This window comes from Schistocerca nitens, chromosome 2 (genome assembly GCF_023898315.1).
Source record: "Schistocerca nitens isolate TAMUIC-IGC-003100 chromosome 2, iqSchNite1.1, whole genome shotgun sequence".
In the NCBI taxonomy this organism is placed as follows: domain Eukaryota; kingdom Metazoa; phylum Arthropoda; class Insecta; order Orthoptera; family Acrididae; genus Schistocerca; species Schistocerca nitens.
The window spans coordinates 595,504,697-595,529,676 of record NC_064615.1 but is presented as its reverse complement, the minus strand read 5'-3'; the positions used below and the strand labels follow the sequence as shown (position 1 = coordinate 595,529,676).

Here is a 24,980-nt window from a genome sequence, read left to right as displayed (position 1 = left end):
GAAATCCTCCCCACTCCACCAAGAGTGTCTTTCCGCCGTCCACCTAACCTTCGTAACCTGTTAGTTCATCCCCATGAAATCCCCAAACCACCTTCCCTACCCTCTGGCTCCTACCCTTGTAACCGCCCCCGGTGTAAAACCTGTCCCATGCACCCTCCCACCACCACCTACTCCAGTCCTGTAACCCGGAAGGTGTACACGATCAAAGGCAGAGCCACACGTGAAAGCACCCACGTGATTTACCAACTGACCTGCCTACACTGTGATGCATTCTATGTGGGAATGACCAGCAACAAACTGTCCATTCGCATGAATGGACACAGGCAGACAGTGTTTGTTGGTAATGAGGATCACCCTGTGGCTAAACATGCCTTGGTGCACGGCCAGCACATCTTGGCACAGTGTTACACCGTCCGGGTTATCTGGATACTTCCCACCAACACCAACCTATCCGAACTCCGGAGATGGGAACTTGCTCTTCAATATATCCTCTCTTCCCGTTACCCACCAGGCCTCAATCTCTGCTAATTTCAAGTTGCCGCCACTCATACCTCACCTGTCATTCAACATCATCTTTGCCTCTTCACTTCCGCCTCGACTGACATCTCTGCCCAAACTCTTTGTCTTTAAATATGCCTGCTTGTGTCTGTATATGTTTGGATGGATATGTGAGCGTGTGCAAGTGTATACCTGTCCTTTTTTCCCCCTAAGGTAAGTCTTTCCGCTCCCGGGATTGGAATGACTCCTTACCCTCTCCCTTAAAACCCACATCCTTTTGTCTTTCCCTCTCCTTCCCCTCTTTCCTGATGGGGCAACAGTTTGTTGCGAAAGCTTGAATTTTGTGTGTGTGTTTGTGTTTGTTTGTGTGTCTATCGACCTAAAAATGGGTGATAAGATTCTGTTTACTATGCAGTACACATGTATCTGATAATTTTATTGTGAAGTTTCAGTATCTGAAATACACTATTCGAATTTCCCCTGAAAATTATACCATACCTAATGACAGATTCAAAACAATTATGATATGCTATTTTTCATGAACTCAATTCAGTATAATTTGCTATTATCTGCATTGCAACTACAAAATTGCTTAGTTTATTTAACAGAAAGTCAATATGTGTCTTCTATCTTAATTCTTGTCCACATTTAGTCCAAGGAATTTGGTCATGTGAACTTCTTCTATTAGTTGATTATTATGTTGATTCTGGATTATTATGTTGTATGTAAGTTCCACACAATTTGAATGTTTGGTTTTGAAATGTACCATATGGGTTTTGGCAATGTTCAGTTTCAACTGAACCAGTTTTCTAGGGTATTCAGTGCACTTATGATGAAGTTCAGAATTTTTTCTGCATTGTCATCTTCAATTAAAACAAAAGTACCATCTGCAAACACAACTGATGGGGAATTTATATTTATGTGTACGTCATTTCTGTAAAATAAGAACAGGATTGGCCCAAAATGGAGCCTTGAGGCTCATCTTGTAATACTGTACTCCATTTAGCGTAATAAGTCATTGCATTTTAATTGTCTTCTGTTGTTTAAGTAAGGTGTGAGCCAGCTCAGAGCATTGCCCTTAATCCCACATTTGTGTAACTTGTATATGATAAAGGCATGATTCAGGGTTCAAATGCTTTTGTAAGATCACAGAAAATACCTGCAACTTTACTCCTCTGAGCCAACAATTTGCATACCTTTTCAAGAAAGTTATCCACTCGATTTCCTGGTTGAAACCCAAATTGGATACTTATAATAATATTTCACAGTACATTTTTAATACAGTTTTCAGCTAATTTCTCTAATACTATCAACAGAACTGGAAGAATAGAAATAGGGCATCATTTCCCATGTCTTCCCTCGACCTTTTCTTGAACAGAGGTCTGACTTTGGCATACTTCAACACATCAGGAAATCATCACTCTTCAAAAGATTGGTCGATTATTTTAGTTAGGGGAGGTGCTATTATGTCACACATTGCATCAATCATTTTAGTTGGAATCCCATCCCACCCAGCAGAGTTTTTATTTCTTGATGATAATATAACATGTTCCTCAGCATTTATTGTGACTTTTTTAAAATCAATGAGATACTCAGCTTCTTGGTGGAGTCCAAAGGGATTTATTTTATTTTGATAGTCTTGTACGACATCTAACTTTGCCACATTTATGAAGAATTTATTTAAATACTTTGATATTTGACATGGGTTAACAGTAAGGGAATTATCCTATCATCCAGGATATTTCATTATTACTATCTCTAATGCCTAGCTCTATTTTGACAATAGACCACACTGCCTTTGTCTTACTTTTATGTTGTACAATAAACTGACTGTTTGCCATTTGTTGGGGTGCCTGCATAACTTTCCTTAAATATAGCTTTATAAAGTCTAACACACTCAGTAAAATTTCTGTGTTCCATTTCTGTGGTCCATTGATCATGACTGGGCCAAATATCTCACGAAATAAGTGGCAAACGAGAAAACTACAAAGAACAAAACTTGTCTAGCTTGAAGGCGGAAACCAGATGGCGCCATGGTTGGCCCGCTAGATGGCGCTGCCATAGGTCAAATGGATATCAACTGCATTTTTTAAAATAGGAACCCCCATTTTTTATTACATATTCGTGTGGTACGTAAAGAAATATGAATGTTTTAGTTGGGCCACTTTTTTCGCTTTGTGATAGATGGCGCTGTAATAGTCACAAACATATGGCTCACTATTTTACACAAATAGTTGATAGCAGGTAGGTTTTTGAAAGTAATATACAGAACATAGGTACGTTTGTACATTTTAGTTCGGTTGTTCCAATGTGATAAATGTACCTTTGTGAACTTATCATTTCTGGGAACGCATGCTGTTACAGCATGATTACCTGTAAATACCACATTAATGCAATAAATGCTCACAATGATGTCCATCAACCTCAATGCATTTGGCAGTATGTGTAACAATATTCCTCTCAACAGCGAGTAGTTCACCTTCCGTAATGTTCGCACATGCATTGGCAATGGACTGACGCATGTTGTCAGGCATTGTCGGTGGATCACAATAGCAAATATCCTTCAACTTTCCCTACAGAAAGAAATCTGGGGACGTCAGATCCGGTGAACGTGCGGACCATGGTATGCTGCTTCGACAACCAATCCATCTGTCATGAAATATGCTATTCAATACTAGTTCAAATGCATTCGAGCTATGTACCAGACATCCATCATGTTGGAAGTACATCGCCATTCTGTCATGCAGTGAAACATCTTGTAGTAACATCAGTAGAACATTACGCAGGAAATCAGCGTACATTGCACCATTTAGATTGCCATCGATAAAATAGGGGCCAATTATCCTTTCTCCCGTAATGCCGCACCATACATTAACCCGCCAAGGTCACTGATGTTCCACTTGTTGCAGCCATCATGGATTTTCCGTTGCCCAATAGTGCATATTATGCCAGTTTATGTTACCGCTGTTGTTGAATGACGCTTCGTCACTAAATAGAATGCGTGCAAAAAATCTCTCATCGTCCCGTAATTTCTCTTGTGCCCAGTGGCAGAACTGTACACAATGTTCAAAGTCATTGTCATGCAATTCCTGGTGGGTAGAAATATGGTACGGGTACAATCGATGTTGATGCAACATTCTCAACACCGACATTTTTGAGATTCCCAATTCTTGCACAATTTGTCTGCTACTGATGTGCGGATTAGCCACGACAGCAACTAAAACACCTACTTGGGCATCATCATTTGTTGCAGGTCGTGGTTGACATTTCACATGTGGCTGAACACTTCCTGTTTCCATAAATAACGTAACTATCCGGTAAACAGTCCAGACACTTGGATGATGTCGTCCAGGATACCGAGCAGCATACATAGCACATGCCCGTTGGGCATTTTGATAATGTCATTCAACCTCTCTTAGTTTGTGGCAGCCACACCACAGAAATGTGCGCATGATGGAACTACAGCACACCGAAAAAAAGCAAATGGTGCCCGGAATTCACAGGCCCCGTGCTTGCTGCTTTTCTGTTATTCCAAATTTTGGCAATGGTGCATCATGCACCTGCCTGCACTGGACAAAGCAGGTGGGCAGTGTGAGCTGATCAATGAGACACAACACACGACTCCGACCTTTCTCACCACAGACCATGTGTGTCGAGTTAATCTAACTCCTGTAATAAGTATAACACTAATACAATATTTCCTAACCTAATATAATAGATCTCTTGAGATAGAGACTGCAAGAAAAATGAGAAAAAGGTAAAATGAAATGCCAAAGACAGTTCACCAGAAAGAAGCATCATGGCGTAAGAGGCCCAGGAATGAGTTGTAGGTGTTAATTGTATGTAACAATGACAGAATGATAATATCACAGGTACTGGTGGAAGTAAAGCTGTGAGGACGGTCATGATTCATGCTCAGGTAGCTCAGCTGGAGAACACATGCTCACAAAAGGCAAAGGTCTGGTGTTCAAATGCCAGTCAGGCGCTCAGTTTTAATCTGCCAGAAAGTTTCATATTAGCATGGTCTCTGCTACCGATTCAAAATTCATTCTGGAATACCAAAGATAATCAGCCAAGTGCTGGAGAATCATTTTACATGTGCAGATGCTCACTGTTTAGTAGCTCAAATGATTTGTAGATGAAATTAGTTGGTTAGTTATTTGTATGTTTCAAGGATTGTAACTCCAGACCCTCTCTGTGATATTAAATGAGTGAGTTTTACAATTACAGTAATCTTATTAGTGGAAAATATGGCAACACTCTGGCCAATTGTTATATTTCTTAACTCATTTCTTTTACATGCCATCAGTGATTTACACTTAACGATGATCAGTCTCTCATTAAAATATATATCATATATCTCTGAGGATGTCCACACACAAATTCGTATCAGTGACCATGAGGCAGTTGTAGAAACAATGATTACCACGTTACAAAAGGTAACTAACACAAGTAGAAGGATTTATATGTTCAGCACAACTAAAACAAGTAGAAGGATTCCGTATTGTAGAAGGATGTTCAGAAAATTAGATAAACAGGCAGTAGTGTCATATCTCAATAAGGAACTTGAAACATTTAGTTCTAGTGAGGAGCATGAAGAAGAACTGTGGCTCAGGTTTAGAAGAAACGTTGATCTTGCCATGCACTTGATAGTTATGTACCTGGAAGTACACTCCTGGAAATTGAAATAAGAACACCGTGAATTCATTGTCCCAGGAAGGGGAAACTTTATTGACACATTCCTGGGGTCAGATACATCACATGATCACACTGACAGAACCACAGGCACATAGACACAGGCAACACAGCATGCACAATGTCGGCACTAGTACAGTGTATATCCACCTTTCGCAGCAATGCAGGCTGCTATTCTCCCATGGAGACGATCGTAGAGATGCTGGATGTAGTCCTGTGGAACGGCTTGCCATGCCATTTCCACCTGGCGCCTCAGTTGGACCAGCGTTCGTGCTGGACGTGCAGACTGCGTGAGACGACGCTTCATCCAGTCCCAAACATGCTCAATGGGGGACAGATCCGGAGATCTTGCTGGCCAGGGTAGTTGACTTACACCTTCTAGAGCACGTTGGGTGGCACGGGATACATGCGGACGTGCATTGTCCTGTTGGAACAGCAAGTTCCCTTGCCGGTCTAGGAATGGTAGAACGATGGGTTCGATGACGGTTTGGATGTACCGTGCACTATTCAGTGTCCCCTCGACGATCACCAGTGGTGTACGGCCAGTGTAGGAGATCGCTCCCCACACCATGATGCCGGGTGTTGGCCCTGTGTGCCTCGGTCGTATGCAGTCCTGATTGTGGCGCTCACCTGCATGGCGCCAAACACGCATACGACCATCATTGGCATCAAGGCAGAAGCGACTCTCATCGCTGAAGACGACACGTCTCCATTCGTCCCTCCATTCACGCCTGTCGCGACACCACTGGAGGCGGGCTGCACGATGTTGGGGCGTGAGCGGAAGACGGCCTAACGGTGTGCGGGACTGTAGCCCAGCTTCATGGAGACGGTTGCGAATGGTCCTCGCCGATACCCCAGGAGCAACAGTGTCCCTAATTTGCTGGGAAGTGGCGGTGCGGTCCCCTACGGCACTGCGTAGGATCCTACGGTCTTGGCGTGCATCCGTGCGTCGCTGCGGTCCGGTCCCAGGTCGACGGGCACGTGCACCTTCCGCCGACCAGTGGCGACAACATCGATGTACTGTGGAGACCTCACGCCCCACGTGTTGAGCAATTCGGCGGTACGTCCACCCGGCCTCCCGCATGCCCACTATACGCCCTCGCTCAAAGTCCGTCAACTGCACATACGGTTCACGTCCACGCTGTCGCGGCATGCTACCAGTGTTAAAGACTGCGATGGAGCTCCGTATGCCATGGCAAACTGGCTGACACTGACGGCGGTGGTGCACAAATGCTGCGCAGCTAGCGCCATTCGACGGCCGACACCGCGGTTCCTGGTACGTCCGCTGTGCCGTGCGTGTGATCATTGCTTGTACAGCCCTCTCGCAGTGTCCGGAGCAAGTATGGTGGGTCTGACACACCGGTGTCAATGTGTTCTTTTTTCCATTTCCAGGAGTGTATATGATTAGAGGGACTCTTCAAGGTGTACACACACTGAAGAGAAACTTCTAAAGAAAAAGAGAATATTGCATGAAATATGTAAAGCAAAGCATTGAGCTATAGATAGTGATATACTGAACTAAATGCATTTGGCTATCAACATGTCAATGTGTGAAGCCTTTAATGATTACCGTATCAGAATATTATCAAAACAACTTTCACAAAAACTTAAGAAATTATGGTCATATGTAAAGGGTATTAGTGGATGACACAGGGACTCAAATTGAGAGCAGCAAACCAAAAGTAGAAATGCTAAATTCCATTTTCAAATGTTCTTATGCAAATGAAAGTCTAAGTTTATTGCCCCACCTTAATTCTCTCAGCTGCAAAGATGAGTAATATAAAATTTAGTGTCAGGAGTGTTGAGAAAAAGCTGAAATATCTAATATTAAACCAAGCTCCCAGAAATTCTTGGCTCTATAGAAGGAACCAATACTACAATCAAATGTATGGCCAGCATACCTTACGTAGGAAACATTTGAACACCTGAACTATTACACATGTAACTGACAACTTTATACGTATAATGTAATCCACAGAAAATGTAGCATGTCTGACTGTGTACAAATTCTTTGTGAAACCAATGTGCCGTAATATTTTTAGAGGAAGTTTTTAATACAAACAGTGACGCCTGTGGGCTGAGGATGACATGGCGGCTGGTTGGTACCGTTGGGCCTTCATGGCCTGTTCGGGAGTAGTTTAGTATTAGTTTTTTGGATACAAAAACAAACAGTATACATGATGATTTTTCTGTGTGTGGTACTCTGTGTAATGGACGAGGCACAACACTTGTAAGTAGACATACAAAAATACCATGTCTAACATTAGTGTATAAAAGTATTCCAAGATTCATTTTGTCCAATTTTCCAGTTGTAGTATAATGTCAAAATGATAACTACAATGCAAGAGAGGGAGAAAATCACACATTCAAATGTCACTTCTACTTATGAAATCAAATGAACTTGTAAATGAAAATAAACTCTTGAAAGACATTATGCTAATCATGAAAAAATAAGTAACTGCTGCTGTTTTTCGTCATTATAACATGAAAAACATTTGATTCTGTAGCACACCTAAACTTGTCATCAAATGCACAATCATATGGCATATTAATAAAATTTGTGACTTGAGTAAGCATTTCTTGGTAGAAGGGCTGCAGCATGTTGTCTAGGATGTATAAAATAAAACTGTACTTTGCAATTCTGTCAAAATTGCAGGAGCCATATCCCTAATTTGCAGTCACTCGTTTTAGATATAGAAGTAACTTAAGATGCTCCCCAGGGAGGGGTGTTTGGATCCTTCATGTTCATGCTGTATATAAGATCCTTGCAGACTTTTTTGCAGATGATGCAGTTATCAATAATGAAGTATTGTCTGAAGAAAGTTGCACAAATATTCAGTCAGATCTTGAAATAATTTCAAAATGGTGAAAGGAATGGCAACTTGATTTAAATGTTCATAAATGTAAAATTGTGCACTTCACAAAACAAAAAAAACATACTATTCTATGACTACACTATGAACAAGTCAAAACTGGAATCGATAAACTCATTCAAATTCCTATCAATCTCACTTTGCAGAGATCTGAAATGGATGATCGCATAGGCTCAGTCATAGATTAAGCACGTGAAAGTCTATGGTCCACTGGCAGAATACTAAGGAAATGCAATCAGTTTACAAAGGAGTCAGGTTGCAAATCACTCGTGTGATCTAGCCAAGAAGCTGCTAAATTTTTGTGTGAGATTTGCACCAAATAGGACTAAGAAGAGAATACTGACAAGGGGTAACATAAATGGCCATAGGTTTCTTAGATAAATGGGTGTGTGTCAGAGATGATAAAGAAACTGAACTGGCAGACATTTGAAGTCAGACACAAACTATCACAAGAAAGTCTACTCACAATGCTTCAAGAAACAGCTTTAAATGGTGATTACAGGAATACACTAGAACCCTCTCCTTCCCACTCCATATGTGAAAGTAATGCAAAGCCCTGACTAGTAAAATTGAAAGTGCCTCTGTCATGCGCTTCAGAGTGGGTGGCAGAGTACAGATGTACATGTGATGCGAGGAAAAGCTGGAGAGCAAAGACATTTAAGAAGGTCTGTAACATGTGTCTTACAAACAGGTTCTTATCAATATAAAAATCTAAGAATTTAGAAAATTCAGTTTCATTTATGGATTGATCCTCATGCATTATTTCTAATGGTATGGTCAGGATTTCTGCAATAAGGAAATTCTTGTACTGTGTTTTATTCAGTGACAGTCCATTTGCAGACAATTACTAATTTTCAAAAAAACGTTATTTAAATTTTCAAGTGCTGACCATTAATCCATTATGCTTGATTATAATATTTGCACCATCAGCAAAGATAACTATTTCTGCTTCTTAAATAAGTGATGTTAACACACAGATAATGTTATGGCAACAGCAAACCAAAGACTGCAATTTATTGGCAAAACACACATAAAATGCAACAGTGCTATAAAGAAAATACCTACACTTACCTGTCCTCTTCTGGAGTACAGTTGTATGGTGTGGGATCCGCATCAGATGGGATTGATGAAGTACAACAAAAAAGTTTAAAGAAGGGCAGCTCATTTTGTATTGTTGCCAAATAGGGGAGTGAGTGCCACAGTATGATACACAAAATGGAGTGGCAACAATTAAAACAAAGGTGTTTTCTGCTGTGGCTGGATCTTCTTGTGAAATTTCAATGGACATCTTTCTTCTCCAAATGCCAAGATATTTTGTTGGCTTGGGGAGAAATGATCTTCATAATAAAATAAGAGAATCCAGAACTTGCCGGGAAGTTTTAAGTGTTCATTTTTCTCATTATTGTTCAAAACACACTGTCAGGTGGCTTGCGGAGTATGGATGTAGATGTAGAAAAGGCACCAAAGTTAGTGTCCAGTCCCTAGTAATTGAGACAGGAACTGAAACTGAGGGTGGTAAAGCAAAAGCTGAAATACTTAACTCCATTTTCAAATGTTCCTTTAGAAAGGTAAATGCAGGAGAATTGCCCCACTTTAATCCTTGTAGCAGTGACTGAAATCATGTAAGGTGACTGAAAGCAGTATAAGTGGTATTGAAAAACAGCTGAAATCGTTAAAACTGCACGAAGCTCCAGGGCCCGATGAAATCCCTATCAGATTCTGTATTGTATTTGTGATTGAGTTATCCCCTCTTCTAACTATCTCTTGTAGATCCCCTGAACAAAAACCCATGCCCCATAGTTGGCAGTAATCACAGATAACATCCATCTACGAGAAGTGTGGTAGAAGTACTCCACAAAACTATCATGCAATATCTTTGACATCAATTTGTTGTAGAATCGGGGAACAATTCCTCAGCTCAAACACAATAAGGTATCTTGAACAGGATGGCATTCTCCATGGCAACCAGTACCGACTTCAAAAATATCGATCATGTGACACCTAAATCACACTTTTCTCACATGACGTCCTGAAAGCTTTGGACTAAGGTAATCAGGTAGATGCAGTATTTCTTGATTTCCGAAAAGCATCACACCTACGCTTATTGTCAAAAGTTCAATCATATGGGGTATCAAGTGAAATTTTTACCTGTTTTAGGACTTTTTGGTAGGGAGGAAACAGCATGTTATCCTCGATAGACATTCATCATCAGATGTAGAAGTAACTTCAGATGCCCCTCACAGGGAAGTGTATTGGGACCCTTGCTGTTCATGTTTTATATTAATGACCTTGTGGACAATATTAACAGTAACTTCAGACGTTTTGCAGATGATGCAGTTATCTACAGTAAAGTATTGCCCGAAAGAAGCTGATGAATATGGCGGAAGACCATAGGGGCAACAGAGACCTTAGGAGCCTGTAAAAAGTCCTACTCCGTGATCTAGGCACTTTCCAAGAGGAGTGTGGGAGAAAATACACATGGTGCATTTCAGTGAACAGAGATGGAGATCCTGACACAGGGAAGTGAGACGCATTGCAACTGGCACTCCCACCCATTGGTGATGATCAGGAGGGAGATGTCCCTCACTTGCAAAGAGGACAGAGTAAAAGGAATGGTCAGGAAATCTGCAAATGGTGATTGCATAAGAAACCAGGAGGTGGCTTCATCATATTTGAGAAGGGGGAATCCTTGCTTCTGTGAGGAGTCTGTCAATGGGACTAGTGCAAAAGTCACCAATAACCAGACCCATCTCAAAATGGTGAACAGGATCAAGTATTTTCAGAGTGGAAGGAGCCGCTGAACCATAAACCTGGCTTCCATACTCTAATCTGGACAAGACCAGAACATGGTACAGATGGAGAAGAGTAGCATGAAATGCACCCCAAGATGTGTGGGCCACGAGGCGGAGAGCACTAAGCTTGCTTGTGCATGCATGTAGTCCTCAGGCAGTGAATATGGGGTGGCCATGTCAGCATTTCATTTAAAAAAAAAAAGGCCCAAGAAATGGGACTGTGCTGCAACATCTAGGAGCTGTGAAGACAGTAACTGTTCTTGAAAGAACAGATATTGTAGATGACCGTGCAGCTTTTCCCTGGAATGATGACTAACTGAAACCCTCAGCTGCCGACAGGTGTTGTTGATATACCTCGATGTGGACAGCTAGCTGAAAATGTGTGCCCCGACCGGGACTCGAACCCGGGATCTCCTGCTTACATGGCAGACGCTCTATCCATCTGAGCCATCGAGGACACAGATGAATAGCGCGACTGCAGGGACTTATCCCTTGCACGCTTCCTGTGAGATTCACATTCCCAACTGTCCACAATTCTACCTATGTAATGTACCTTATAGACATTTGCCCATTCACTCATTACTCGCGCATGCTTTGGCGATTCCCGTAAGAGTTTGGGCAACCTGTGCGCATTCGCACAGACGGAGGTCAATGGCTGGGTAGCCTTTAACTATATATTGCCAAAGCGTGCGCGAGTAATGAGTGAATGGGCAAATGTCTATAAGGTACATTACATAGGTAGAATTGTGGACAGTTGGGAATATGAGTCTCACGGGAAGTGTGCAAGGGATAAGTCCCTGCAGTCGCACTATTCACCTGTGTCCTCGATGGCTCAGATGGATAGAGCATCTGCTATGTAAGCAGGAGATCCCGGGTTTGAGTCTCGGCCGGGGCACACATTTTCAGCTGCCCACATCGAGGTATATCAACAACACCTGTCGGCAGCTGAGGGTTTCAGTTAGTCATCATTTAATCTAGGAGCTGGTCGCCTAAATAAAGTTCTGGATCAGGGTGTACTATGAATTGACAACAAAAATGCAAAACCCGCGTTTTGGAGGGAGAAAACTTGAAGCCATGGGAGACAGCCCACGCAGAGGTCCGTCGGATGGAACCTCGGAGCCAGCAGTCAGCAGATGCTACCAAGTGGGAGCTGCACCAGATGCAAAAATCGTGGACATACAATAGTGGGGTAACCTGAGTGCCAACAGAGGTTAAAAGCCCATTGATGGCTATGAATAAGAGTGTGACACTTAATACAGAACCCTTTGGGATACCATTCTCCTGAATCTGAGGGGTGCTTAGTGAAGTGCCAACTGAACCCTGTCGAGCCAGTGGGATAAAAATTCACACACAAAAATTAGAAGGGAGCCATGAAAGCCCCACTCATGGAGGGTAACTGAAATGTGGTGGCACCAAGCTGTGTCATATGCCTTATGTAGGTCAAAGAAGACCATGACAAAGTGCCGACAATTAGTAAAAGCCTGTAAGATTGCAGTTTCCAGTTTGAGTAAATGGTAAGTTGGAGATCATCCTTCCCGGAAGCCACACTGATACGGGGACACAAGGCCCCCAGATTCGAGTACCCAACATAACTGGGAGCTAACCATCCACTCAAGCAGTTTACAAAGTACATTCGTCAGGCTAATTGGGCAGTAGCTGTTGAGAGACGTTGGGTTCTCCCCAGGCTTAAGGACAGGGATAACTATACTGTCTCATTATTGTGAGGGGAAGGCAGCCGTGAGCCAAATGTGATTGAAGATCCTGAGTAGATATTGCCTCTGTGTAATGTCCAAGTGTTGGATCATCTGGTTGTGGATGGAATCTGGGCCTGGGGCCATATCATGTGAAGAAGTAGGAGAATGCAAGAATTCACATTCAGTGAAGGGTTCAATTTAGGGTTCAGCTTGATGAGGGTTGAAACATAAGTTGGGTTTATTCAAATCTGTGTTTCTGCCAGAGAAAGATGGCGCGAGGCGAAGAGGACACTGATGCTGTTGCAAAGTGTGTCACGAGGTGTTCTGCAAGGACCAGTGGATCAATAGACAGAGTACATTGGAGGATAGCCCGTGGACAGTTGACTGTCACTGGCGGTCCAGAGGGCTATGGATCTTGGTCCAAACCTGCGATGAAGAAACATACATCCCCAGGAAGGAAACATAGCACTCCCAACATTCCTTTTTACTCCGCTTAATACGATAACAAGTCTTAGCAAGGAGATGCTTAAAAGTGAGGAAGTTGGCCTGTGAAGGGTGTTGCTTAAATCGCTGCAGCATCTGTCGGCAGTACTGGACAGCGACTGCTACATCCTTGATCCACCACTAGTTGATGATGAGGGAGACCAGTGCATAGGGGGACAGCAGTGTCAGCAGCATGAAGAACACTGGCAAAGATGCACTACATGGCCGCATCAATGCAGTTATCATCACGTAGGCAAACCACAAGAGCAGGGGAGGAAATTGTGAGATCGATAGCAGTAGAGGTGCCGTGAGTAGCACTAAAACTGTCATTGAGGAGATACAAATCAAAGTCTGTAGTAAGTGGGTCAAGAAGAAGACCGCTACCTGATGAAGTGACACCCCCACAGGGTGTGGGGTGCATTGAAGTCCCCAAGGAGGAGATATGAGGGTGGGAGTTACTTAATTAAGATAGACAGTTCAACATAAGAAAGTGGCCTACCTGGAGGGAGGTAGACATTGCAAACAGTGACTGCCAGAGTTTTCTGCACTCTAACCAGTATCACTTCCCGCTTGGTATGAAGGGGGATCCAGTCACTAATGAAATCAGTGTGAACCAAAGTGCAGATGCCTCCACACGCTATCCCGAGACCGGCACAGTACCAACAGAACAAACAGTAACATGAAACATTAGAGAGTGGTCAACACCAAAGAGAGTTTCATGAAGAGCAAGAGAGAACGAATAGTAGGAGGAAGGAAGGTGTTGTATTTCCGGGAGGTGACAATAATATCCATTGCAATTCCACTAGATTATTGCGTGGTGAGAGCCCAGGTGAGACATAAAGAAGCCGAGGGGATGTCACATCACTTGGTCAGTGGTCGTCACCAACGAGGATGTGGTGACATCCATAAAAACTGGGTGTGATTCAGGGTGACGTGGAGGCGGTGAAGCCCCTGTGGAAGCCTCGTCCTTTGACTTGTGCTGCTGCTTCTACTCCCTCGGAGGGAGGGAAGTGGCGTTATCAGTAAGGGAAAAGGTGGCAGTGATGTCAGGATCTGACAGAGAGCGAGTGGATTTGGGGGCCTCGGAGTGCGGGTCTCTCCTCTGGCCTGAGGGTGCAAGTTTCCTGTTCTGAGAACTCTGGGGAGGGGTGTTCCGAGATGGAGCCCCATCCCTAGCAGGAGCCAGAGAACACAACATTTTCCCTGGTGATGAGGAGGAGGAGGAGGGGTGGCAGGATGGAGCTAAGAGGGAGGGATGAGGAGGGGAAGGCGTAACTGAGGCAAAGGTAGAGGAGAGATTTACAGGGTGAAGTCTCATCAAATTTCTTCCGGGCCTCAAAGTAGCTGAGACAGTCAAGGATCTTTATTTCCTGAATACTTTTTTCCTTCATGTACAATTGACACTTTGGTTAGTAGGGAGAATGGCGACCAGAGCAGTTCACACAGTTAAGCGTTAGGGTGCAAGGGCTCCCCACATAAAGAGGGCAGCTACCAGTCGCAACAGATGGGAGTGGCATTGCATTGTCAGGACATGTGGCTGAACTTGAAGCAATGGAAGCAAAACATGGGAGGGGAAATGTATGGTTTCATGTCGCATCTGCACACCATTACCTTGACCTCGGGCGGGTATTCCCCTCAAATGCCATAAAGAAAACACCAGTGTCTACACAATGGACCTTGGGGCCTTTCTGGACATGCTGGATGAAGTGAACACCACATCGGTCCAGATTAGTCGTAAGTACATCCTCGAACTGGAGGAGAATATCCCTATGGAAAATTACATCCTGCATAAAACTGAGTGACTTGTGAAGAGTAATAGCCATGGGGTTGTCTCCTAAACGATCACAGGCACAAAGAGAGGGAGGGTGAGGTTGGAAAGGCAGAAACAGGAACTGAGACAGAACTATGTTAAGGAAGAGATGTGGCTGCAGTAGAGTGGTCAGAGAGTTTAACACATTTCATGTGCCAAACGTCAGCCCTGGTACCACCCACTCTGAACAGGGGCTCACCTTGTGGGCACCACACAGCCGCAGCAAGAGCTGTCTGGCAGGAAGATCATTGCCAGGAGTTCTGATGACCCAAAAAGATGGGCAGCTACTTCTAGGCTTTCACAAGGCGTTCACAGCATAGTTACCAGCAGTGTGACTCCTGTGGTATCAAGTGGCTCCGCCAGATGGGTACATAACAACCCCACCACACAGACTGGCTACCAAGCTGGTGATCTAGCAAGGAGGCAAAAGGGCTTTGGCAGGAATGGAGGGGAAGGGGGGGAAAAGGAGAGGGAGAGGAGGAGGGGGAGAGGATTCCACGCCAAAGATGCTACGGAGGGAGTTCTTCCCCATCTGGCTCACACTACAGATTTCAAATTTGGAGATGGAGGTCAAACCCCTGAGGGGAAACAAAAGAAAAGCCTAAAATGAGGAAGAAAAACAACCAACCAAAACTGCAAGATGAAGCAAAGTCATTAGGATAGCCAAGCCGACATAAAAAAGAACAGCAAGAGAAGGAAAGGAACGGGCAGGGAAAGGAAGCAGAACAGGGAAGGAGAAGGAAGGGGAAGGGAAAGCAGAACGGAAAAGAATAACAGCTGCAGTAGCTTAGGATCCCATGCACGCGCACACGTACACACAAAAGAGCTGTTGGCCCCCTGGAGGGACAAATTTTGAGGGTAAGTAAAGACATAAGTTGGCAAAAAAGTGTAAGGACTTTAGTATTTCTAAACAAGTGAGCAAAATCTTAAGTACTAACATCAACATCTTTTGCAATGAACTGTTTTTAGATGGAGAAAGCAAGCCAAATGGTACATACGTGTTTCATTAAGACCACTGATGTTATTTTATTTCAATAAAACGAAACACATTTGGTGACAAAAATACATATTTGATTGGATTCGCAAGACAGATTTAAAATATCTTCGCTGATATCAGAAATAACCTCAGGAAAAAACTAGGCCTTTTGAAAGAAGTGTATAAGGCAGGGAAGAGTTGCGTAAACCAATCCTATAGGTGACCGCCAATAAAATGTTGGTTTTACTACGTTTGTTATTGTCAGTTATTGTCCACTGTGTTATGTCTATTATTTTACAGGAATGGTGTGGTTTTTCTTTCAGAAGTTACGTGAGTACATAGCGTACAAACTGCCAGTGACTGCCACAACAGGGTGTGTACGTGGACAAGGAAAAAAAACATCCCGGATTTCCCGGTTAAAAATACACTTTCTCCCGGACGAAAATACACTTTTTCCATGTTAAGTGACAGGATACTTTCCCTCGAAGCTGTAAAACTTATCAATCCTTTGAGGGGTTAAGGTTTCATGCACCGGCTTGAGCTTCCAGGCACATTAGCAAATGTCCGCCAGTGGGGAAAAAAAGTTTGATGTGCAGCAACAACTACACTGCATATTGTAATATTACAAAGGTATAAATTCGAATTCCGCCAAACACAGCATGTTAGTTACCGAAGATTGTAATGCGCTTTTGTAAGTCAATAGGTACGTATCAGCAGTTGCCAGCGGGCTCGTGCGCATGCGCACAGCTGAATTCGCGTATGAGCAGTGCCTTCCTCCCGCTTCTGGCTACTTGAAGCGTGTCTGTTTGCTGTATGAGCAGTAGTAGCAAGTGACCAGACGCTACCCGGAAACATTTTTCCGGCGCGCCCAAGCTACCAGTCTCGCACATGCGAAGAGCACCCTAAGTTATAGTGGGGTCAGGGGTTGGGTCCTTCACCACGTGACCCGTGTATATGTTTCGCGTCTTCGTAATATTGCTGGTCCCTTCGTTTACAGCTCCCACGTCAAATGAAATCAAAACAGATTTCTGTGGCCGGGAGTCATCAAGTGAATTAATATACATTCTCATAACCATGAAATACCAAAATAAGTTAGGAGTTTCAATTTTCTGATTTTATATTACTTCCACGTGATTAGCAATCAACCATTAATGTCTTGTTGTTGTTGTGGTCTTCAGTCCTGAGACTGGTTTGATGCAGCTCTCCATGCTACTCTATCCTGTGCAAGCTTCTTCATCTCCCAGTACCTACTGCAACCTACATCCTTCTGAATCTGCTTAGTGTATTGATCTCTTGGTCTCCCTCTACGATTTTTACCCTCCACGCTGCCCTCCAATGCTAAATTTGTGATCCCTTGATGCCTCAAAACATGTCCTACCAACCGATCCCTTCTTCTAGTCAAGTTGTGCCACAAACTTCTCTTCTCCCCAATCCTATTCAATACCTCCTCATTAGTTACGTGATCTACCCACCTTATCTTCAGCATTCTTCTGTAGCACCACATTTCGAAAGCTTCTATTCGATTCTTGTCCAAACTGGTTATCGTCCATGTTTCACTTCCATACATGGCTACACTCCATACAAATACTTTCAGAAACGACTTCCTGACACCTAAATCTATACTCGATGTTAACAAATTTCTCTTCTTGAGAAACGCTTTCCTTGCCATTGCCAGTCTACATTTTATATCCTCTCTACTTCGACCATCATCGGTTATTTTACTCCCTAAATAGCAAAACTCCTTTACTACTTTAAGTGTCTCATTTCCTAATCTAATTCCCTCAGCATCACCCGACTTAATTTGACTACATTCCATTATCCTCGTTTTGCTTTTGTTGATGTTCATCTTATGTCCTCCTTTCAAGACACTGTCCATTCCGTTCAACTGCTCTTCCAAGTCCTTTGCTGTCTCTGACAGAATTACAATGTCATCGGCGAACCTCAAAGTTTTTACTTCTTCTCCATGAATTTTAATACCTACTCCGAATATTTCTTTTGTTTCCTTTACTGCTTGCTCAATATACAGATTGAATAACATCGGGGAGAGGCTACAACACTGTCTCACTCCCTTCCCAACCACTGCTTCCCTTTCATGCCCCTCGACTCTTATAACTGCCATCTGGTTTCTGTACAAATTGTAAATAGCCTTTCGCTCCCTGTATTTTACCCCTGCCACCTTCAGAATTTGAAAGAGAGTATTCCAGTCAACATTGTCAAAAGCTTTCTCTAAGTCTACAAATGCTAGAAACGTAGGTTTGCCTTTTCTTAATCTTTCTTCCAAGATAAGTCGTAAGGTCAGTATTGCCTCGCGTGTTCCAACATTTCTACGGAATCCAAACTGATCTTCCCCGAGGTCCGCTTCTACCAGTTTTTCCATTCGTCTGTAAAGAATTCGCGTTAGTATTTTGCAGCTGTGACTTATTAAACTGATAGTTCGGTAATTTTCACATGTCAACACCTGCTTTCTTTGGGATTGGAATTATTATATTCTTCTTGAAGTCTGAGGGTATTTCGCCTGTCTCATACATCTTGCTCACCAGATGGTAGAGTTGTTTCAGGACTGGCTCTCCCGAGGCCATCAGTAGTTCTAATGGAATGTTGTCTACTCCCGGGGCCTTGTTTCGACTCAGGTCTTTCAGTGCTCTGTCAAACTCTTCACGCAGTATCTTATCTCCCATTTCATCTTCATCTACATCCTCTTCCATTTCCATAATTTTTTCCTCAAGTACATCTCCCTTGTATAAACCCTCTATATACTCCTTCCACCTTTCTGCCTTCCCTTCTTTGCTTAGAACTGGGTTTCCATCTGAGCTCTTGATATTCATACAAGTGGTTCTCTTCTCTCCAAAGGTCTCTTTAATTTTCCTGTAGGCAGTATCTATCTTACCCCTAGTGAGACAAGCCTCTACATCCTTACATTTGTCCTCTAGCCATCCCTGCTTAGCCATTTTGCACTTCCTGTCGATTTCATTTTTGAGACGTTTGTATTCCTTTTTGCCTGCTTCATTTACTGCATTTTTATATTTTCTCCTTTCATCAATTAAATTCAATATTTCTTCTGTTACCCAAGGATTTCTATTAGCCCTCGTCTTTTTACCTACTTGATCGTCTGCTGCCTTCACCACTTCATCCCTCAGAGCTACCCATTCTTCTTCTACTGTATTTCTTTCCCCCATTCCTGTCAATTGTTCCCTTATGCTCTCCCTGAAACTCTCTACAGCCTCTGGTTCTTTCAGTTTATCCAGATCCCATCTCCTTAAATTCCCACCTTTTTGCAGTTTCTTCAGTTTCAATCTGCAGTTCATAACCAATAGATTGTGGTCAGAATCCACATCTGCCCCTGGAAATGTCTTACAATTTAAAACCTGGTTCCTGAATCTCTGTCTTACCATTATATAATCTATCTGAAACCTGTCAGTATCTCCAGGCTTCTTCCATGTATACAGCCTCCTTTCATGATTCTTGAACCAAGTGTTAGCTATGATTAAGTTATGCTCTGTGCAAAATTCTACAAGGCGGCTTCCTCTTTCATTCCTTCCCCCCAATCCATATTCACCTACTATGTTTCCTTCTCTCCCTTTTCCTACTGACGAATTCCAGTCATCCATGACTATTAAATTTTCGTCTCCCTTCACTACCTGAATAATTTCTTTTATCTCGTCATACATTTCATCTATTTCTTCATCATCTGCAGAGCTAGTTGGCATATAAACTTGTACTACTGTAGTAGGCATGGGCTTTGTGTCTATCTTGGCCACAATAATGCGTTCACTATGCTGTTTGTAGTAGCTAACCCGCACTCCTATTCTTTTATTCATTATTAATGTCTTAATGAAGCTATTTCTGTCTGTTTTGTAGAGAAATTTGCTTCTATTCCTTTTTTTACGCTGAGGCAGTTAGTTTATTTGAAACGAAGTGTTTCATTCCTCACTATTGGCTACTTTCAACTTCGTTCAATTTCAGGTGCAAATTTTCATTTCCTGGGACGAATGACATTATACCATAATATGGAACCAAACATTAGAATACAGTGCTGGATCTCCAAGAAAATTGGTATCACGAAAACCACATGAAAAGCTGAATATCAGGTACTTCAGAGTGCATCTGGACATTGAAATGTGCAATTAGTGCGGAATGAAGCATTTTAGTATGGTTTATGAAATTCCGATGCTGCTGGAGTAGTCTCTGATGTCCTGTTCCGTTTATGACACTGTGAGATCTCTTAATGCCATATACGTAAAAGCTCATGTCACGTTATCTCGCAAGCCAATAAAAGCAGGGCATAGAACACGTGATGTTATCAGTCAATAGCAACAACACTTTTCAGTTGCGCGAATACACAAGTATGAAAAATTAATGGTTTACATTAATATACAAGTAAGGCTGCAAGAAAAGTTGCGCTTTCAGATATAATATTGGTCTCGAAGATCAATTATCCATCAGAAAAGTTAAGCTTTTTCTCGTATAAATTGGTCTTTTTTTACGTGTTTTACACTTCAAAGATACATCACACAAATGTACCAGTAAAATTTCAAGTTTTAAACGGAGTCAAACGCTCCATGATTTAAGAAATTCAGCGCACATTCTCAAGCTTTTCGGTATGGTTTTCGGGATGTAAATTTTCTTGGAGTACCCATGCTGCATTATCTCGTGTTTTGTTCTTTACTATCAATAATGCCGTTCGTGCCAAAAATGAAAACGTGCACTTTAAATCTAGCAAACAATTGAAACTAGCCAACAGTCTGGAATGAAACACTTCGTTTCAAATAAATAGTATGCCTCAGCGGAAAATATCATTAACAGCCAAATTTCTTTAGCAAACTGACGAACTTCACCGTTCTGCAAGGTGATTAATGCTTGACTGTTGAAAACAAAACCAAAAAATTGAATCGAATAACGTATCATTACGTGAATCTATTTTAATTCAACTGATGGCTACCGGTCACAGAAATCCATTTTATTTTTATTTGACGAGAGAGCTGTAAGCAAAGAGGAAACAGCAAAATCACTGAATGTGAACACTGCGGGCCAGAAAATTTATTCCGGGTAGCAGCTGACTGCTTGCTCCAGCCGATACACGAAACAGCCACGCTTCAAGCAGCCAGAACTGGAAGAATGTACTATTCATATGCGACTCAACTGCGCAGGTGCATGAGCCCGCTGGCATCTGCTCTAAGCTAACGTAAACAATAGTGACGTCACGCTCATCGCAAGCAGTTTGCTGTTATGAAGTATTGCATAGTCTTTTGTCCTAATGCCGTTAACACGTTTTGCGGTTGGCAGATGTTTGCGTGTGCAGTTTGTTTCGTTGTAAACGGCGCATTTCCTTTGCAACTTAACTTTTACGTTATTTTTTTCTCTCGTTTATGTTTTATTGCCGCAACGGGATAGAGTAACATTCTTTGTTAGACTATCAGTTGTTAACAATCAAAATTTAAAAAAAATAATTGAAAACTAAAACACTGAAAAATTCCCGGAATTCTAAAAAATTCCCGTGTTTATCCCGGTTTTCTCCCGGATGAAAAAATTCCCGGGTTTTTCCCGGATATCCCGCTTGCCCCGGGGCTTATACACCCTGCACAATTTTCTTCCTCTTATCATCCATACTTTCTAATATATACAGTACTTTCAAAGTGCCAAAATGTACTAGAATAAATAAAATGTCTATAAAATGCCGCACTGTACAATGTTCTTGCTGTGAGACAGTTGCAATTCCTGAAATCCATTGTCAGTAGCCTCTGGCCTGCCAAGGAGTACCGCAGTCCTGAGCCCATGCATAAACCATGAAAATCTGCCGCATTTGCCACACACAAACAGACCTGGGTTGTAGGCAGATCGGTGAGACTAGATCTGACGGGCAGGGCCAGCACATTAGTGAGAAATGATGGGCTTCATATAGGCAAGCCTGATCTGTTAGAGATACCCACAGAAATGACCTGTGGTTTTGACCCATATGGAAGTCCACTGGTGTGGCCAGCTATTTACAGGTCACAGACACCATGATGACGAAATGAGACTGTGGTGATCCATCCACGCAACAGATAACTTGGATGAATACTCTGAAAATCAATACTAATGAGGGTAGGTAGCAACTCACCATAAATATGATTACTGAGCTGCAGACAGGCACATAGAAAAGACAATCACACTCTCACAACTAAATTCTTGGCCATAGTCTGTCAGAAAACGAAAGGACACACACACACTCACACAATCATTCATACACAACTCATGCAAACATGACAGCTATCTCCAGCTGCTTTGTCAACAGTCTCTGAGAATCAGATCCAAAAAAAGCACTCCTCACGCCTCCCTGCCTCTCATTGGCTGCTGCTAGCCTAGCAGCAAGAAGTGGTGGCAGCACTGACTGCAGACTGAGGGGAGTGGTAGAAAAGATTTTTCCAGCAATTTTTTTCAAATTTACCTGATATTTTCTTGATTTTGCTAACATGTTTGAAATTCCCTGATTTCAAGAACTTGTGGCAACCCTGATTTTGTGCTGGGAAAGTGAACTGTGGGAGGAAGATGTGACAGAATGTAGATTTATAAACACAAATTTCTTTCAGAAATGCTACACCAGCTCTTGAACTCTAGTATAATTGAGGTACACATGCAGGCCTAGGAATTATGTATATACACTCCTGGAAATGGAAAAAAGAACACATTGACACCGGTGTGTCAGACCCACCATACTTGCTCCGGACACTGCGAGAGGGCTGTACAAGCAATGATCACACACACGGCACAGCGGACACACCAGAAACCGCAGTGTTGGCCGTCGAATGGCGCTAGCTGCGCAGCATTTGTGCACCGCCGCCGTCAGTGTCAGCCAGTTTGCCGTGGCATACGGAGCTCCATCGCAGTCTTTAACACTGGTAGCATGCCGCGACAGCGTGGACGTGAACCGTATGTGCAGTTGACGGACTTTGAGCGAGGGCGTATAGTGGGCATGCGGGAGGCCGGGTGGACGTACCGCCGAATTGCTCAACACGTGGGGCGTGAGGTCTCCACAGTACATCGATGTTGTCGCCAGTGGTCGGCAGAAGGTGCACGTGCCCGTCGACTTGGGACCGGACCGCAGCGACGCACGGATGCACGCCAAGACCGTAGGATCCTACGCAGTGCCGTAGGGGACCGCACTGCCACTTCCCAGCAAATTAGGGACACTGTTGCTCCTGGGGTATCAGCGAGGACCATTCGCAACCGTCTCCATGAAGCTGGGCTACGGTCCCGCACACTGTTAGGCCGTCTTCCGTACACACCCCAACATCGTGCAGCCCGCCTCCAGTGATGTCGCGACAGGCGTGAATGGAGGGACGAATGGAGACGTGTCGTCTTCAGCGATGAGAGTCGCTTCTGCCTTGGTGCCAATGATGGTCGTATGCGTGTTTGGCGCCGTGCAGGTGAGCGCCACAATCAGGACTGCATACGACCGAGGCACACAGGGCCAACACCCGGCATCATGGTGTGGGGAGCGATCTCCTACACTGGCCGTACACCACTGGTGATCGTCGAGGGGACACTGAATAGTGCACGGTACATCCAAACCGTCATTGAACCCATCGTTCTACCATTCCTAGACCGGCAAGGGAACTTGCTGTTCCAACAGGACAATGCATGTCCGCATGTATCCCGTGCCACCCAACGTGCTCTAGAAGGTGTAAGTCAACTACCCTGGCCAGCAAGATCTCCGGATCTGTCCCCCATTGAGCATGTTTGGGACTGGATGAAGCGTCGTCTCACGCGGTCTGCACGTCCAGCACGAACGCTGGTCCAACTGAGGCGCCAGGTGGAAATGGCATGGCAAGCCTTTCCACAGGACTACATCCCGCATCTCTACGATCGTCTCCATGGGAGAATAGCAGCCTGCATTGCTGCGAAAGGTGGATATACACTGTACTAGTGCCGACATTGTGCATGCTCTGTTGCCTGTGTCTATGTGCCTGTGGTTCTGTCAGTGTGATCATGTGATGTATCTGACCCCAGGAATGTGTCAATAAAGTTTCCCTTCCTGGGACAATGAATTCACGGTGTTCTTATTTCAATTTCCAGGAGTGTATTTTTGAGTAGTAACATCATGCGGTTTTTAATCACATTTATCTTTTTACACTAGGAAAGCCTAAAATCACACACTGTTATTTTCCGTTCATAATGGAACTTCTGGATAGTGTTATGATGGTGCTACCTGAGGCAGATGACGTGCTCATGGCAAGAGGGCACCATACCTAAGCCTGGATCACTGCAGAACAGTATCCAGAAGTCAGAAGGACTTCAGGAATGAGGAAATGGTGATGGAAGAGATGCTATGATACTGAAGAGCTATGCCATGACCTTCTTATGATGTGTTAATTCAGGTCAAGATATGCAGAAATTTTGTTCAATCTGTCATGGATCAATAAATGGTGTGGAAATATCACACAAATTCATCTGTGATTCAATAAATGAATTTATGATTCTTCTGAACTCTTTGCATGAACAATTCAAATGCATTTTACTGAATACAATGTCTGAAGAGTTGCCAAGTAATTGGACATTTTCAAACAGGTTCAAAGAAGACACAGCATGGATTGTAGCATGAAATGAAGCAGTTGTTCATTTAATTAAGGCAGAAAGTGTCTTATAATTGACTGACTCATTCCATTGCATAGCGTGATATCACAACTACGATAAATGAAACAAGCAACTACCTTATTAAATAAATAAAAAACTATTAGGACAAATCAAAAACAATCTAACACATCTTACTTAGATATGATTTTGTTTTATTTCACTATAATTCACATGAAGTGAAAAAAAATTGCAATTGTAAATGTTAGATTAATTTATTACAACTGAAAATACTTGCAAAAGAACTCACTGTATTCACAAGTTCCTCAACCGATATAAATGGTTCATTCCACAAGTCAATTTCTCTGAGTTTTTTCTGAATAAAATGGATGAGGCAGTTACCTGAAATGCAAACATTCTGTCCTGTAGTGAAGACAAATTTAGTCACATATCACTATTTAATTGTTTCATTCAAATTTTCCAGTTCATCATGAATTATATTCACTGTAACCATACATTCTTTTTTTCCTAATAACACGAACCAGTGAGCACAATTAAGCCCTAAAATGATCAAATACACTATTCCCTTTTATACTGTACTCTCTTTGCAAC

The 24,980-nt window shown here is 42.9% G+C and overlaps 1 protein-coding gene and 1 non-coding gene across 2 annotated transcripts in view; both read right to left on the bottom strand.

Moving 5' to 3' along the window:
* LOC126236667 (cytoplasmic dynein 2 heavy chain 1) overlaps positions 1-24,980 on the bottom strand; it is an 873,274-nt gene that overhangs the window by 748,537 nt on the left and 99,757 nt on the right. Inside the window, exon 6 of the mRNA XM_049946146.1 lies at positions 24,679-24,770. Within this exon, the coding sequence (XP_049802103.1) occupies positions 24,679-24,770 (92 nt within the window). The remainder of the gene's footprint in view (positions 1-24,678; positions 24,771-24,980) is intronic.
* Trnat-ugu (transfer RNA threonine (anticodon UGU)) lies at positions 11,242-11,315 on the bottom strand. Its single transcript has one exon. It is a non-coding gene; the product is annotated as a tRNA-Thr (tRNA).